This window comes from Hydra vulgaris, chromosome 11, assembly GCF_038396675.1.
Source record: "Hydra vulgaris chromosome 11, alternate assembly HydraT2T_AEP".
Lineage (NCBI taxonomy): Eukaryota > Metazoa > Cnidaria > Hydrozoa > Anthoathecata > Hydridae > Hydra > Hydra vulgaris.
Genome location: NC_088930.1, coordinates 16,098,388 through 16,117,500, shown reverse-complemented (window position 1 = coordinate 16,117,500; position 19,113 = coordinate 16,098,388). Strand labels below are relative to the sequence as shown.

The following is a 19,113-nucleotide window of genomic DNA, read 5'->3' as shown; positions in this document are numbered from 1 at the left end:
ACTCTGCTGAAATAGCCAGTAAACACTTAAGTAACTACAAAACGTGTGACGCCTATAGTTACTTTAAATTTTTTTTTTTTTTTTTTTTTTTTTTTTTTAAACATCTTCGCTTCCAACAAGGCTGCAAGCAGCCACTAATTAAAGTTGGAAGTTACTGTAAGAGAAAAGATGAAGATTGTAGAGCAAGATAACGATTGACGGATGACTTAAAAGATTGCAAATTATATGAATCAGGAAAGCAAGATGAAGGAAGCGAATTCCAAAGAACTGATGTTCGAGGAAAAAAACTAGACGAATAAGCATTTTTGGAGCACTTAGGAACAGTCACAGAAAAAGGATGACACTTAATTGAATGACGAGTAACACGAGAATGAATTTTAGTAGATGGCACAAGAGACGCTAGCTCTTTAGAGCACTGCCCATTATAGTATTTGTAGAAAAGAGAAAGAGAAGCAACATTACGACGATGTGATAATGGTTGGAGGTTGGCTGCAAGAGCAGGTCCAACTATGTTTACAATGCGTTTTTGCACCTTGTCTAAAAGAGAAAGGGCATCATTAGACGATCCGCCCCAGATATGGCAACAGTATTCCATACAAGGCCGGATTTGAGATTTATAGAGATAGAGAATAGAATCCGAAGTAAGAAAGTGACGAGCTCGATAAAGAGATGCAACCTTAGCAGATGCTAATTTTGCAACTGATTTGATATATGGTTTCCAAGAAAGATTGGAAGTAAGAGTTAATCCTAGAAGATGAAGAGTAGGTGACTCATCGAGTACATCACCGTTCATAAATATAGGAAGATCTAAATTATTGCGATAACGATTGGCTGAAAAAAATTGAGTTTTATCTGAATTAAAGTTCACCAGCCACTGTGAGCCCCATGCTGTAGCAGAAGTGAGATCCTTTTCAAGCTCAAATGCCCCCTCCAAGCAATCAGAGGGTGTTGGTTTCTTATCACGACAAGAATAAATGGTAGTATCATCAGCAAACAATGCCACCTTAGATGTGAGAATATCTGGAAGATCGTTAATGTAAATTAAAAAGAGTATAGGGCCAAGGATAGAACCTTGAGGAACCCCTGAAGTTACAGAATAAGAAGAAGAGTGTTGTCCATCGAGGACAACTTTTATGCTACGATTGGAAAGGAAGGATTCAATGATCTTAAAGATGTTGCCGGATACACCATAAGAAGAAAGCTTATGGAGAAGACCAGCATGCCAAACTTTATCAAACGCTTTTGAAATGTCAAGAGCGATGGCCTTAACCTCTCCACCTTCATCTAATGCACGATAAAACCTGTCAGTTATTACTGTTAGCAAATCAGCTGTAGAACGAGAAGATCGAAATCCATATTGATGGTCAGAAAGTAAGTTATTAGATTCAAGATGAGAAATTAAGTGTTTGTTAATTAAAGATTCAAAAACCTTGCTTATGATGGGAAGAAGACTTATGGGACGGTAGTTAGACGAATCAGATCGCTCCCCAGAATTTTTGAAGATAGGGATAACAGATGCGGCTTTCCAGCAGGCTGGAAAGCAAGACTCTGATAAGCACTTGTTGAATAGTTTTGAGAGTATAGACGACAGCTCCGGAGAACACTTCTGCAAGACAATAACAGGTATGTTGTCCGGGCCACAAGCTGTAGAAGAATCTAGGCAGGAAATCACTTTAGATACAGATGCTGGAGTGATATGAATGTCAAGCAAAGGATCAACCTGTTTGTTGGCAATATCAGGTAGAACGCAACTAGTGGAATCAAGAGATGATATTGATGAAAAGTTTTTAGCAAACAATTCAGCTTTGTCTTTAGGTGAGGTGACAAAGTCTGAACCATACAAGAGAGGTGGAATTATAGATTTGCCCTTATTATTGATATTATTAAAGATTCTCCAGAAGTCACGAGAGCCTAATTTTTGAGATGAGATACGAGATTTCATGACCTGAGAATAGCGGGTTTTGGCGTTAGACAAAACCTTTTTACAATTGTTTCGAGCAGTAATAAACAGACGCCTGTTTTCTGGAGAATAGTTTTGCTGATAAATATGGAAGTAACGGTTTCGATTGGCAATCGCAGCAGCACAGTGCGAGGAAAACCATGGAGGAGAGTGAGGCTTGACCTGGAATCGTCGAGAGGGAATAAAAGATTCCATGCCAGCCTGAATCCACGAAGTTATGTAAGAAGCACATTTGTCGACAGGAAGCTGAAAGATTTCTACCCAAGGGCCATCACGAAGAAAGTCACGGAAAGAATCCCAGTCAGCTTTACTGTAGTTGAAAGAGGTTCGGTAATAGGGGGATTCAGGTGATGAAGAAGAATGAGATATTAGTTTTAGAGAGATCAAACTGTGATCAGAAGAACCTAAGGGTGAGTGCGGAGAAACTGAGCACTGACTAGGATCAGAAACAAGACATAAGTCGAGTAGAGAAGGTAAATGATTAGGGTTGTCAGGAAAGCGAGTTGGAAAGTTGACTATTTGAGTTAGAGATTGAGAAAGGCAAAAGTTGTAGGCTTTAATGCCTGCAGAGTCACTGATACTAGAGCCAAGCCATTCAGAGTGGTGAGCATTAAAGTCACCGACAACAACTATATTAGCTGATGGATAAAGAGAGAGGGCTTGGTCAATATGATCAGAAATAACATCAAAAAGAGTGCAGTCTTGAGATGAAGGAGAGCGATATAGAACAAAGAGAAAGGCAATAGAGTGAAGTGGTGCTAAACGAAAGCACATGAAAGAACAGTCTGTGGATTCAAACCTAGTTTCACGACAAACAGGTGAATTCTTACGAATGTAAATGCCCAGGCCAAGCATGTGACTATTGGAGTCTTTACGAATCAGAGGAAGATAACCATCAACACTAAGATCACAAGATGAGACAGCCGAACTCAAATTAGTCTCACAAAGAGCAAGTAGGTCTGGTGAACTTTGCAAGAGATAAGACTCAACAGAAGAAAAGTTACTTCGAAGACCACGAATATTAGTGAATGATAGGTTTAGAGGACTTGGTGATGATGATGGTTTTTTGTGTTTTATAATTTTTGGTACTTTATTCATTTTTAAATTAGATTGAAGAACTTGACTCAAAGCATAGATAGTACTCAGAACACCGTTTAATAGCCCAAGCAAATGCCTCATTACTACTAATAAACCCTAAGCCGTAACAAAGGGCTCCAAATGTGGCCTCCGCAATGCACACCAAAAGTACAAACAGGGACACCATCCATGCGCAACATGGCACTGTTAATACTTTGATTTTTTTTAGCTGTTGATGGAATCAGCCTCTCTGAGAGCTACCACAGAGTTCGGGAAAACTGACTACCAGCCGGCCTCAGAACCATAAAACTGAGTTTTAGAGCTGTACCCTCATTCGGAGATAATAGAATGAGTTGCCTAGTCATTAAAACAGTGACACAAGCAAACCCATGCATTGAGTCAAGAAGATCCAGCATTCAACATCCTACACTGGAAACAATGTATTAAAAATACATCTGCGCCAGCCTAATAGATGAAGAAGGGGTGCGAGGCTGGTCAACAGATAGAAATCTGTTTACCCCTTAAGTCTTTGCCTAGGAGGCCTTCTACAAGACAGTAGCCGGGTGCATTTAACATCTGCCCAAGATGAGTATTTTTATCGAGACACCATCTCTAGCCTTTACTCAACCAAGAGCCCCAAGGCAGGGGGTGTTTTAAATTGGAGTTGGCATCTCCTAGCCTTTGCCTAAAAAGGCATATCCTACAAGGCAGCAGGACATGAAGCAGATTGTACTGGGTTACATGTTACCAGTAGCAGGATAACCTGATCTGACAATCGAATTTGGCTGGCTTGAACCTTTATTTTACCATCAAGTTGGAATAGAAAGTGAATACTGTTATTTAAAAGGGAACTGTAGGAAATCTGAAAAAATTAATGATCCCTTTCACAAGCTATGGATTATTTTTAATAAAAAAACTGCTAAAATAGTTTCTGCACATTGTACTTGTCTAGCTGGTTTATCGCAGACATATAATCATGTTGCTGCAACCCTCTTTCGAATTGAGGCTGCTGTTAGAAATGGTTTGACGAATGTAGCTTGTACTAGTTCAAAATCAGAGTGGCTTCCCAACCGCAGCATAGTAGCACCATCAAAAATATGTGACTTAAAATTTGATTGTGATGAATTTGGTAGGCGTGGAAGAAAAAAGCGTTCCCTAGTGTCAAATTAAAAGCGTAATTACAACCCATTAGTTAACTGTGGCCTAAAAAATTTAAATTTAACAGACATAGCAAAAGCAATTGAAACCGTTGCTCCTCATAGTATCATAACTTCTGTTGTACCTAAACCTGACATTTATTATATAGAAGAATTAATTGTGTCTTCAAATGTTATCAAACCTACAATTTTGACCATGGATGATATTATTGTTATGTCAGACAATAAATTTTTCTTCAGTGAAAGCATGAAAACAAATATGACTCAAATAATTGTTACTGATATAGAGCATATGACTGTAGGTCAAAGCACAAATGAGCTTTGGTTTAATTTTCGAAAGCGAGTTATAACTGCTTCAAAAGCTCAAGATGTTCTAAAAAAAATGGAAAAAATTAACATGGGCATTAAAGTTGATATGTGGTCATTACACCAAAGTATTTCAGGGCTAACATTTGTGAACCCAGATCAAGGGTGTACGACTCCGCAAAATATCCATTAAATTTGCGTTATCGGTGACGCAAAGGCTTCTGGGATGTGTAGTACAGCCAGATTGTAAACAAAAGCCACAGAATACCTATAATCGTTTAACTTAAATTGTGTGATTGGTTGATAAAGTCATTTTTAATTGATTTTTCTTTGGTTTTACTTTTTAATTAACTAAATATATTAAAGATTACCTAATCATGTCTGCTGGATTTTGTGCAGCTGTTAATTGTCAGCATAAACGAGGGAAAAACGTCGATAAAAATGTGTCATTTTTTCGATTTCCAAAAGACAAAAATAGGTTGATTCTAACGACTTTTTAAAGTTTCTTTTGTTAGTTAAGAGATTTTCAGGGAGTATTATAAAAACTGCATGATTTATACCGTTAACTGTTTCTGGTATGCACGTTTCAATCCTTAACTACCCTCTGCAGTATGCTAGAAGGTTTATAACATAACTGTATGGTAGACAGCTTTTGAGCCATTTTTGGCCCAAAATTGTACAACTGTTGTATGGATTGTTAACTGAGCTCTGCAAGTGCAAAACAACTCAGACGTTCCTTCTAGTATTAAAATTAATTGATATATATATTATATATATATATATATATATATATATATATATATATATATATATATATATATATATATATATATATATATATACATATATATATATATATATATATACATATATATATATATATATATATATACATATATATATATATATATATATATATATATATATATATATATATATATATATATATATGTATATATGTATGTATGTATGTATGTTATATGTATATATGTATGTATGTATGTATGTTATATGTATGTATGTTATGTATGTATGTTATGTATGTATGTATAATTCTTTTAATTTCAGATGTAAAAAGTGGGTTATCAATTGCCGCCGTCAAGATCTTGACAACAAAACTTCAGTAGAACTAAATAAATCATATGCTCTGTGCAGTGAACATTTTGAGCCAACCCAGTATTACACAACAAATATTGGAGGCAAAAGGACTATTTTATCAGCAATCCCAACCATCTTCAATGTACCAAATCCTCCTAAAAAAATCTCTGTTAAAAGAAAAGCACCTATAGAACGATTTCTAGTTCAGCCAAGAAAAAAAAGTAAAAAAACCACAAGTAATCAGTCTGAAGAGTTAACAATTTTTCATAGTGCAGACACTGCACATTCAGAAGAATCTGATGATAAGGAAAAAACTACAAAAAAATTGAGAAAGCTTCAAAAAGCCTTACACTTAAACCGTGTGAAAATTTATCGGTTAAAAAAAAAAATATTGTTTTTAAAAGCGCATAATAAAAAATGCAATGGATCAATTGAGCATATTAGTGAACTTGCAAAGAGATACCTGTCCAAAGATCAAGTTAAATTTTTTGAGAGTCAACTCAGAATGAACAAACCAACAAAACAAGGAAAGAGATGGACAATTCATGATAAACTGCTTTCGCTACGGATTATGTATCATAGTCCACAGGCATTTCGCTGCTTGAGAGAATTTTTTACTTTGCCAAGTAAGACAACACTTCTTGTTTTCTTGTCAAAAGCATTTGGAAAATTACAGCCTGGATTTACTGCAAAAGTTTTTGCATTACTCAAAATGCGAGTTGATTATATGAATGTCCGTGATCGCAATTGTTGTCTTGTATTTGATGAGATGTCAATCAAGCAACATATAGATTATGAAAGGGATCTTGATCATATTATAGCCATTCAAGAAGACGGAAAGCCATTAAATCAAGCTTTAGTTTTAATGATTCGCGGTATTGCCACAAAGTGGAAGCAGCCTGTTGCATATTTTTATAGCAACAGTTGTGTTCGTTCAGAAAAACTAATATTGCTAAAAACTAATATCAGAAAAACTAATATCAAAAATAATATTGGAAGCCATCGATAAACTGCACTCAACTGGATTAATTGTACGAGCTTTAGTGTGTGACCAACATACAACCAATATTTCAGCTTTAAAGTTACTAGGATTCAGTAAAACAACTCCATATATATCTCATCCTACAGCTCAAGCAAAAGTGTACATAATCTTTGACCCTCCACACTTGATAAAAAATCTACGAAATAATTTGATTCGGCATGATATAACTACAAATGGAAAAACTGTGTCATGGAAATACTTACACGCTTTGTATAATATAGACAAGCAAAACCCAGTTCGACTTGCACCAAAGTTGACAGAAAGCCACCTGGAACCTGGACCATTATTATCTATGCGAGTAAAATTGGCAACACAAGTTTTCAGCCATCAAGTTTCAGCAGCTATGTCCTTGTATATAATTGCAAAGCTTTTACCATCAGATGCTTTGGCAACATGTGAGTTCTTTAAAAAAATTGACGCTCTTTTTGATATGATGAATTCTAGAAAGTTATTTGCCGACAAACCAGCTAGATGTGCATTAACTGAAGGAGAGACTATAAAAAACTTGGAAGAAATCAAAAATTGGATTTCAACATGGTATTTTGAAAAAGCTAGGAGCCAGACTGGTATTTCCAGCCATTGGGGACTAATAACAACAATAAACAACATTATATTATTATTATAAGAGTTTCTTGCAGAAGGTTTTCCATTTATTTGCACATCCCGTTTTAATCAAGACCGCATTGAAAATTTTTTCTCAATAATACGAAGTAAAGGCGGTTGGAATGACAGACCAACGTCAAAACAGTTTAAATCTGCATACCAAAATGCTTTGGTTCTTTTATCTACTGAGCAAACTAAGTCAAACACAAATTGTGTTTCAGAATCAGATTTCACAGTAGCAATAACTTTAGAAACATGTGTTAATCTAATTAATGAAAAAAGTAATATAGTGAATAATTCACTATTCAATGAAACAAAATTAGCACACAAATGTAATGTAAATCCTCCAATGCAAATTCAGGGTTCAGTTTTACAAATTTATTCTGAAACTGTAGAACCGATTCTGTGTTATCTTGCTGGTTGGCTAATCCAAAAAGTTTCTTTATGTCAATTATGCAGAAATATTTTGTCTCAGCCACCTTCTGAAATCTCTGGTAATCCTTATGAAGAGTTTATCAGTATCAAGAATTGTAATGGAAGAATTAATTATTTACAACCAAATTCTTTCTTGTATAAAGCTGTACAAACTATGGAAGCCATTTTTCTTATGCACATTAAGAAAATATTTGCATACAAATACCTAGCAGGAACTATTATTGAAGCAATTAAGAAAGACTGCAAAGTTACTTTCATTTATAATCTTCATCCTGAACATGCATTGCATTTGGAAAAAAAACTGATCCACAATTTTGTTGATATGCGGATTTATTATTATGTCAAGTTTTACAATCACAACATAGCTCCACGTAAAAAAAAATGTCCTAAGAAAATGGCTCGTGTTATTCATAAGTAGATTATATACTTAGTTGAAAGAAACTTAATTGAAATTATTTGTTACTATCATACAGTTATGTTGCAAACCTACGTGTATACTGTAGAGGGCAGTTAAGAATTGAAATGTGCATATCAGAAACAGTAATGCATAATTCAATAAAACTTATGACAGTTGTGTATTTCTTTTTAAAATAAATAGAAAAAACATAATTATTACTTACTTTTACCAACGTTAAATATAATGCCACTTTTTTTATTTAAATAAATAATAAACGTAATTGTATAAAAAACTATTAATATACTACTATGCTTAAATTATTTATTATATTTCAGCTTCATCAGCGCTGTTGAAACAAAGCATTTGCTTTTAAAGTAAATTAAACCTGAAGTTGTCTTTGTAAAAGTATATTTGTTTATAAATCTGGCTGTACTAGGCATCCCATAATTCCCGTTGACCGAATTACACTAAAATCCGCGAGTCGTACACCCTTGACCCAGATATACCTGCATTAAAGTATGGGAGAGCAATGGAAATTGAAGCAGCAAAGCAGTTTTTTGAAGTGATGAAATCTCGTCATCAAAATTTAACTGTAAATGAATGCGGATTATTTTTAGATGTTGAAATGCCCTATATAGGAGGAAGGCCTGATAGAGTAATCAGATGCTCGTGTTGCCCACCAGCTTGTTTAGAAATAAAATGCCCATTTTCAATTAACCATACAACACCACAAGATCCAAATATATCTCTTCCTTATATTAAAAAAAATTTAAATAACAAGTTTGTCATTAATAAAAAACATAGATATTATACTCAATGTCAGGTTCAAATGGGAATTGCTAAGATGAACAATTGTTATTTTATGGTATGGACAGCTCATGGGTATATAATTGATAAAGTTGCATTCGATGAAGCTAGTTGGTTGAGTATGAAAGTTGATTTTTTTAAATACTACAACGATCATTACTTAAAAACTGTCTTTGTAGATTTTTCTATTAACTGATTGGAACAAAATTGTAAAATCTTTTTTTTTTAATTATAAAATCCTTCTTATATTTAAATTGGTATTTTTATTGAGTTTAGAAAAAGAAACAATAACTTATTGTCTTATTATAAGATCCAAATAATGGTGTACAAATATTTAGGTAAAGAAAATACTGAAAATCAAAATGGTTATTCAAGCTATTTATAATAGTAAAAAGCAGTAGCAGTGTGAAACATATATATTCATTAAAAGTGCACGGTGGTGTCCGGCATCCCTTACAAGTAATTAAAAAAATTTACAATTTTAATACTCTCGCGTGCTTACTATTGAGTCCTTAATACAAGGGGAGGGAATTAAAGTGTGGGTGGGAATTTTAGTCCAGATCTAACAAACTGGAGGGTTTTATTAAAAAGTGGATGGGAAAATTTAACAAAAATCTCAATCAAGACTCAAGAGTAATTGTAGAGGGGCTTTTAATAATTTTCAGAAAATTTTCCTACCCACAAATCTTATTAATTTTTACTTGCTGAAATGTCAAAAAAGTTGAAATGTCAAAAATAAGAAAAATATTCAGTGTAAACCGGTCTTAAAAAATGGAAAATATAATATCATTCACAGATAAAAAATAAAACTTACAGTGTAATCAGATGTAAAAAATTGTCAATCTATAAAAAAATTATGTGTGTTGTGTAAAACAAAAAAATTGCCATCTGACCTTTAATTAAGATCCTCCTGTTTATTAGATCTGGACTAAAATTTCCCCACCCCCTTGTATTAAGCACGCGTGACTAATACTAAATTAAAAATTATGTTTTAAACTTTTAAGCTTGAATTATTTTTTTATTAAAGCAGGCTTTAAATTGCATAAAGCTGCACACGATAAAATAATATCATCCATACGATGAAGCATAGAAATGGGTAAAACATTTTTTAAGATTGGAAAAGTTTTTATTCGGTTTATGGCCCTTTCAATGTGAATTCTTAAGTTCGCAACATCAGTAGTCTTCTTGCATTCAGTTGCAGTCATTTGACTCTTTACTCTTGCACCTGGTGGAACTGATAAACTGCAATAACGGAATAATAGTTCTCTTATTTGAAATCCTCTGTCTGCCATCACCTCGTCGCCTCTTTCCAACAGATTGTAAAAACCACTTTCACTTGTAATAAATTTATCTGATGCTCTTCCACCGTAACATTTAGATAGAAACGTTATGTACCCATTTGGTGCTATACCAATTAATACCTTGACAGTGTTGTGGTGCTTGTAATCAGACCAAGTCACTGCTTGGTTGTAAAGGGACTTTAGACGTTCAATAAATATTTCAAAACAATCAAGAATCACTCTACACTTGTGATGCTTTGCTTTCACGAAGAACTCTGGTAAGTTTTTTTTTATGACTTCACTTGGGAGCCAAACAATAATAGCATTTCCGAGAATATAAGCAATAATTCTAATAAAAGTGGTAAATATATTAGAACACAAAGCTTTTGAAATGTCAAAACGATCAGCAATATCTTCATTTTATAAACCTAAGCGCAACCTCATAAGTGTCATTAAAAATTCTTCTTTGTGTGATAACAGTTTACATTTAGATATAGATTTTAGTTGTTTAACTTTGCTACGTGAATGTTTTGGGCCTCTCCAATAACGAATGGAGGGTAAAAATGGTTTTAACAAACCAAAAATAACATTAAAAATAGCAATCGAAGATATACCAGTATAAAAGTTCATTCTTTTATCATTGTTAACTAATCTCCAAGAGAATTTTTGTTTAAGCTTGACTGTTTGTTTTATTTTTGACTTTTTTAATTGATTAGTAAGGCTATTTACCTTACTAACATAAGAAGTGATAAGTGAAGATTTGTATTCACATGAAGTACAATAGTTAAGTTGTGGTAAGCTCAATGAATACGTATGGTCTGATAATATAGGTGATAAAACATCAGCATTAAAACTAAGACTTGAAAACTCTGTGACAATACTTTTTTCAGTCAACAAAGGTTCTACAGGTTGCATTTTACTAGAACATGGTAAAGAAGTGATTGGGTGCTTCATTAAAGTTCTTCTAGGCTTTTTTTGTTCAGGTTGATAAAAACCCATATTTATTGTTGGATTAAGGTTCATAACAGTTGGAATTTTATCAACAAAATGATCAGAGCATACTCTATCTGCAGTTCCTGGTTTCCATGCACTTCCTTTTTTATTTCCTTCTCGTCTAAGCTGACTAACCCATTGTTCTCTTTTTATGCTATTTCTTTTAAAACTAGGGAAACAATACATTCAAAATGGTGCCTCACATCCACACTCGGAGAGTATCTTCCCTTCGTGTTGAAAACACGTTTTATCTTTCAACTTTTCTAGCTTATAGGAACTATTGGTACATCCAATAACAGCACAGTTAACTTTCATCTTATATATTTTATTATTAATTCGCAACTGAGAAAATAAATATTTATCCTTCTAAGTTCGTTCCAGGACTTTTTCATGCGCGATATTAATAATGGCAGAAGTTCGCTTGAACTCGTGTATTGAAATTGTGAATGCAACAAGTTCTGTGGTGGAAATGTCAAAAAAAAACTCGATACCAAAGCTCAAAATATTATAATTGACAAATCAAATTCATTAGCATTGATAAGCCATGATCTAGGTTTAGTTCCACATACAATAACGGATAATTAAAAATTGTATTTAATCCAGTTAAGGCCACATATGGCCTACTGTTATTATACGGCCTGATTTGTCGCATTTTCCGGAAAAAATTAAGAGGACAGTTTTTTTATGGCAAATAATTATTTTATTTAAATGGTCGAGGAATACCTGAGATTATCATCACGTAGTTACATTATGCTATACAATATTTTTCACTAACTGATTTCCTGTTTCAGTATATTCCAATAACATATAAAATACTGAAATAGGCTTTCAAATAGCTATGTATCAAAACGCTGCTAAAACAAACTTAAATATTGCAAAGACTACTTACAACTCTTATCAGAAAATAAAAACAAAGGTTTGTAATTTTATATGTATTAAGGATTTGAGAAAAAATCTTTTATTAGCATTAGCTATCAGTTCTTTATCTTTTTTTAAACTCTTTTACCTGATCTTTTCTTACAGAATCTGTAGTTTCTTTTTGTAAATTATTATAAAAAATATTATTGACGATTCAAGATCCACATTTAATTCCCCATTCTTGGTGATACATGTAAAATCAACTCTGCTATAATAAATCTCAAAAATTTGTTCTGCAAAACTTTTAATTGATAAAGAATAACTACAATGTTTGACTAGAATAAGGAGAAATAATATCGAAAATACTAAAAAGATGACAAATAAAATCAGACAAGGATTGACTTGGACATATAACTCCACCTCTGGATAATATTTTCAGATATTCGTCATTAAGAACATCTTGGTCTGTAGAAACCATTTTTTGACCACAAGACAGACATTTAAATCTTTTTTTCAATTTTTTTAGCAATGTAGCCTGCTATAGTAACTCCCATGCTAGCTTCAGAAAGCTGACACTCTAATATCTCTGAAGACAACAATGCAATATCTTGCATAAGGTTTTCCAAGTTTTTTTAACATTTTTTATTAAATGGATTATATCATATAGTAGATATGTTTTTAAAACTCCATTATAAGCTGGATGATAAATAAATAGTTTTCCATCTCCAGTATATGATTTATGTAACTCTGAATATGCATTAACATTGGTAGAATGATTATCTGTAACAATAGCTCTTACTTTAAAACCTGATTGGTGCAATGAGGTAATGCACTCATCAAGTTCTTTTTTCAACCATGATCGTATTGTGCAAACTTCAGGTGATGATGTCACAATATAAGGAATAGCTTTTTGAAGCCCTACAGTCATAAAAACAACAACACCTTTATAAAGACTACTTTCTGAATCTTCACCAATTTATTTCCCACTTTGATGTTGGACTGCTTTTTGCAGATACATTTCATCTACAAGAAACACACAATCACTTGATACACAATGTTTTTGTAACAAAACTGCTATAGCTTTATATGCATTTATATCACTTTATATCAATTATGGACTTATATCACTTTATATCATTTATATCACTTTACATCATTTATATGCATTTATATCACTTTTTCTAAATAAACTAAAAGATGGTAAAGGTAGTTGTTCTTACAATAACTTAAAAGACTGCGCTGAAGTGTGACCTAAAATTAGCGCATAACGTTAAGGGATGCAGAATATGGAGGTCTGCCTTGAGGAGAATAGTATCTAATTTCATTTAACTCTGTCAAAATTGAATTCATATCATTTGCTTTATTTCAAATATAGACAGGAAAATTTTCTAGCATACTAGAGTTTGTTAATTTGCAATTATGACCACTACGAAACCATTCAGATAAAGAAATATGATAGCCTTTATATGACAATGAAACATAAAGATCTTTATTTACTGTTATTGACTCAAAAACAGTTGGTATGCCAGATTTTTCATCAAAATATAGTTTTAATAAACCACACTATCATGCATTTTTTTAAATTTAAAGCCTGGCAGAGAATATTATTCTGACAAAGAATCAAGATTAATTATTTTATCAACACTTTAAAAATCTTCAAACTCATATTTTCCTAAATATCTCAAAGTTGGTTCTTTTAGGGGGAACTTTGGAACCTTAGAGTCGACGATCCACTTGTTTCATTTGTTTAAATAGTTGGAACTGGAAGAAGATTCCATTTCAAGGTGCATCTTTTTCCGTAATTAATAAATTTGTCATCATATGATTCACACAAATAGCTGAATATTTTGATGGAACCCATTCTTTTCTATTAACAAAGTATATCCATCGTTCTCGCAAATCAAATTCTTCAGGAAAATGAAATGTTGACTTTTTTGGACCATTAGAGTAACCAGTTTTATAGTTTGTAACAACACATTTATTAACCATTTTATTACTAAAACAAATCAAAAAAATGTAAGACAGTTATTTTTAAATATAAAGTTCACTTACATTTATTATTGGAATTATGTCCACTCAAATAAAATCGCATAAAAAAGCAGTTTGACTATATACAGTAATAATAATAGACTGTCTGTGTGTCTTTTTCATTATTCCACTCTCTAATGGAATATAATGAAACAGGCAATCCGTCAGAATACATTCACATATTAATCAGTTCAGAATACATTACATATTAAATGACTATAAAAGCATAAATCAATGCATGCAAGCAAATATTTACATAGTAGTTGTTACAATATTATAATTCAACATTTTATTCAACACCTTTGTATATTATTCACTGGTAAATATATTGTTATTGATGTTTTTGTTAAAACCTTTTATACATAATTGAAAACTTAAAAATACGACGTAAAAAAACTGGCCTCTTAATTTTTTACGGAAAATGCAACAAATCAAGCCGTATAATTACAGTAGGCCATGGGCCACACCAACCAAAACTTGCTAGTTTCCCAAGTGACAGTAAAAATTGGTTTAATCCCCAGTGGTACAAAGAGTTTGAACATTTAGAATACAGCACCCAGAAGGATGCCACATTTTGTTTTGTCTGCCGCCTTTTCCCCAAGGGTGTTAGAAAGAAGGGAAAAACTGAAGATGCTTGGATAAACGTTGGGGTGATATTTTGGTCGAAGATGAAAAGTTATGGGAAAGACAAACTTGGAAAGCTTCAGGCTCACTTTACCTCTCAAGCACATAAAGTTGCATTAAGTGAATATTGTCACTTTCTTATGAAAAAAGGACATATAGATCACCTTATTGATAAATCCAATAGACTTGCTCTAATAGAAGAGCAAAAAATAGAGGTGCAGAATAGAAAAACTATTGAAATTCCTATCGATACATGCAAGACTTTGGGAAGCCACGGGCTAGCGTTTATAGAATCGGACAGTGCTAATCAAGGTAAATTTGTTGCAGTTGTTAATCTTATCTCTCGCTAAAAGCCTGGATTGAGTCCCACACTAAAAGCCTGGAATGAAGATATTGCCATTCCTCCATTTAGAGTTACATACACGAGTCAATTGTCTCAAAATGAAATGATTAGTTTAATTACAACTGAATTAAAGAGTAAGATCTTTGATGAAATTAACAGCTCCAATTTTTTTTCCGTGATGGCCGACACTACTCCCGATATGTCACATAAGGACATAATGAGTATATTTGTAGGAACAGCCAGTGAAAACGGTGAGATTCAGGAAAGGTTTTAGGAATCCGTTGAATGCACTGATAAGACTCGAAAAAGGATGGCTGAGCTAATTTTATCTTCTTTAAATAAAGAAGGCATTGACACATCAAAGATGGCTTTTCAGTCGTATGACTACGCGAGTTCAATATCTGAACAATTTAAAGGAGTACAAAAGTATATAACAGAAGAAGTTGGCCATAATGTACCTTACATACCTTGTCAAGACCACAGAACAAATACTGCTCTTGAACATGCCTGCAATGTTAATGCTTTAATACGAAAATTGTTTAATGCCCTCGAACAATTGCATGTTTTCTTCACATCAAACACAAAAAGATTTAGTTATTTAAAAGAAAGACATTGACAGTGCAATACAACTTGTAAACCTGTCTAGAACAAGATGGACCGCACGAGCAAAATCTGTCAAGGCTTTAAATTAGTGTTTGGAGAAGGTTATTGATCTTCTTCAAAGATCTCATTTATTAATATATATAATCATTTAAATGATTAAATATATATAATCATTTAAATGATTATATATATTTAAAGCATTCTATTGTGGAATGAAAAACCAGTTCGTATTTTTAATTTTTTAAATATCTTTCAGTAAAATTTCGTGATTTCCAGGCGAACAGCATAAATTCGACACATTTTGTTATTTAAAGTGGATTTAAAATTTTTATTGTGATGCTCCAGTAAGGCAGATGTTATTATGTGTCAAGGGACATAATAGGTACGATTCCTATAAAAATATGTACGATTTATGGCCCAATAATTTTGAAGAGCATTATTTATGTTCAAAATCATAATCATTTATGTTCAAAGTCAAAATCATTGCGCAATGATTTCGACTTTTCACATCAGAATTAGCAAGGGAGCCATAAATTGAATCTAAGTATACTTCTTGATTATGAAATTCTTTATATTAAAAAAAGTTATACTTGGCTCAATGGATTTAGTTTTGCAGGTTTTTATAAAAAGGTTACTGAATAAAAAGAAGTAATGAATAAAAAGAAGTAATGAATAAGGAAATGCAAGTGAATAAAGTAGGCATAAACATATAATAGATAAGTTAAATACTATCAGCAGGAATAGTTGATTTTGTTTAAAAAAAAGGGACCTGAATTATGTGACAAAAAAGTTGACTAAGGCTTTGTTTAATTGTAAAATCGTTAACAAAAGGCACACGAGGCATTTTTCTCTTATTAAAATGAACAATAAAATTATTTCAAAAAAATAAATTTAAAGCCATATACACGTTCCAGAACACATTTACAGTCTATCTCATTTAGAATCAACTCTGTCTGACTCATAGAATGAATACACACCTAAATTAAAAACTTGAGAAATTATCGACAGACCATTGCACAGTGGCCGAATTTTCAAAAAAGCTGGACAAAAGTAAAAAAATGAAAAACATTATTTAGAAATTATTATTTTGCAATAATGAAAACAAAAACCTTGTGCATTTTATTCTTTTAGAAAAAAGTTCATTGTCTTTATAGTTGGCAATATCAAAGCAGTTGAATATCTGTCATTCAAAACTTGTATTTTGTGGTTTTATAAACAATAAAATCATGTGCTTAAATAAGTATTGTTTATAAAAAGTTATTAATCATAACTGAAAATTAACTATAGACAATAATATTCAGGGTATTTGTATAATATTTTAGAAAACTTTTTTATATTATTACTTAAAATTTTATGTGAAAAGTGCGATCAAAAAGTACACCATAAAAATTATTTATTTTCTTGAATTTTTCAAGCATCGAAAAAGTTGTGAACCCACGAAATCCCACTTTGTTATGATTTGGATGTTGTAAATAAAAGTGTATTCTAAATATTGATTAAAAAAAAAAGACACTTATTTTTGCCTATTACTTCATTAACTAATTTCTTCTAGTGCTAGTTATGCTTTTTTGGAAATAAAATGGCGGTTTTTGCTTTTTATAAAAAAATCAGTCAAATTGTAAATAGATATAGATATTATGTTTTTTGAGAAACCGATTTTGTAAAATGCAATAAAACTACAAAATATTTAATAGCACGCATAATCGACAGTGTGACAAAGTGGGATGGTGGAGGCGAGGAGGGTGGGGTGGGGGTTTAGGGTGAACCTCTCAGTCCCGTAGTCGTAGTAGATCTATACGAGTATAAACACATAACTTTATTTTGTTTCAAATCAGTATATTATGACCTTTTCGATCGATATCTTTATATTCTAAGGTTTTGTCCGAAATGTCATTGGGGATCGCAGTGCATTCCTGAGGTGGGGGATTACCATTATCCACTACTTAATTCTGAAATTAATTTAATTTTGTTTATTAATTTAAAAAATTAATAAACAAAATTAAACTAATTAAAAAATGTTTATTAATTTAAAAAATTAATAAACATTTTTTTCACATTTACATATCAACACTATAGAGTGGTGGTTAGAGCGTTGCGTCATATTCTAGAGATTCAAAGTTCGAACCTTGTAGATCACACATATTTTGTTTTTTCTTTTTATATTGCCCGAACCATTACTTATTACCATCTTTTTATTTACTTATTTTATTTTATCATTTTTTATTGTATGACATTTTTAGTCATGATAGCCATCAATACATCTAAGGATTTATACATACTTGTTCACTCATAGACCATTGTTTTATAAATTGCTTTGGATGACTAGAGCGTGAGTTATTGTTCACCTTCTCCTAGTAGCCCTATAGTTTTATTCATCCTACAAGATAGTCTTTACATTCATTCATAATTCTTACCCAATGACATCATCTACAACCTACTTCTATATTGACATCTCTCAGGTCTACGTAACTAAACGGCTCTGTTGGTCATTTTTTGCGATCATTGTATCGCATGAACAAAAATATTTATTCTTTGTGGCAAATCATTCCACACCGGCACTGAGCAGTAGCTCTTTTGGCTAAGAGTGATGGGTTGTGGCCTACAATGAATAATGTGTATTCGTTTAATTGAAATCCATTCTGTAGGTCTTACGCCTGGCTCTGATGTGCTAGCTATAAGCGCAAGGAATGAATGTGTTTAGCTTTCTATTCACCCGATTTGAAAATGGACGAAAACATAACGAGACCATACTAGACGAACAAACGGTACATACTAATGCACTACACCATTACACCTGTAGACATTAACAGTCTCTAAAATCAGTACATAGAATGTTTTTTTTTGATTATTTGCTTTTGAGTTTCCTTGGAGAGAGTTGCAAGGGTGAGCGATTATCCATTTAGACTCTTCCAGAAGATTAGACATTACTAACATGTGCACCACACTATCACATCTTTAGATATTTTTAGTCTCACTCACTATTTTTTTTGTGGCACACCTCACTACCTATTATACTTTTAAATTTTTTGTTTTATTATTTAGTTATCTTTTATATTTCTAATTTTTATTTTTGTTTTATATTATTAAATTTATATATTTTATTTTGCTTGGAAACTCTCAGTCCGAGTAGCTTAGTGGATAGTGCGAGGCTTATGGTGTCTGCGGTTCTTGGTTCGATGCGAGTCAGCGTATTTTGGTCAAAATAATTTTGTATGTATATACAAGCATTTTATCGAACCATTTAATGCCGATCGTTATCAATTTTGATTATCATGTATTAGACTACCGTCCCCTCAGACATAATACATATAACTTTACTATACACGTCTTTAAGGGTTACAACGAAGCTTGTTATCTCTAGATTCTTAAGTAGCGGGCTAACTCTCTACCCACATAATTACGGGTGTGCATATACTTATTGAGACACCCGTAATTATGTGGGTAGAGAGTTAGCCCGCTAACTCTCTACCCACATAATTACGAGACAGTATGTACTTATGAA

General features: G+C 32.5%; 1 protein-coding gene across 1 annotated transcript; it reads right to left on the bottom strand.

Moving 5' to 3' along the window:
* Positions 1-9,892: 9,892 nt before the first annotated feature.
* LOC136086880 (uncharacterized) lies at positions 9,893-11,341 on the bottom strand. Its single transcript, XM_065809376.1, has 2 exons — positions 10,602-11,341; positions 9,893-10,511 (listed from the first exon to the last, which is right to left on the bottom strand). The coding sequence occupies exons 1-2, from the start codon at positions 11,339-11,341 to the stop codon at positions 9,893-9,895; spliced, it is 1,359 nt and encodes a 452-aa protein (XP_065665448.1).
* Positions 11,342-19,113: the final 7,772 nt, after the last annotated feature.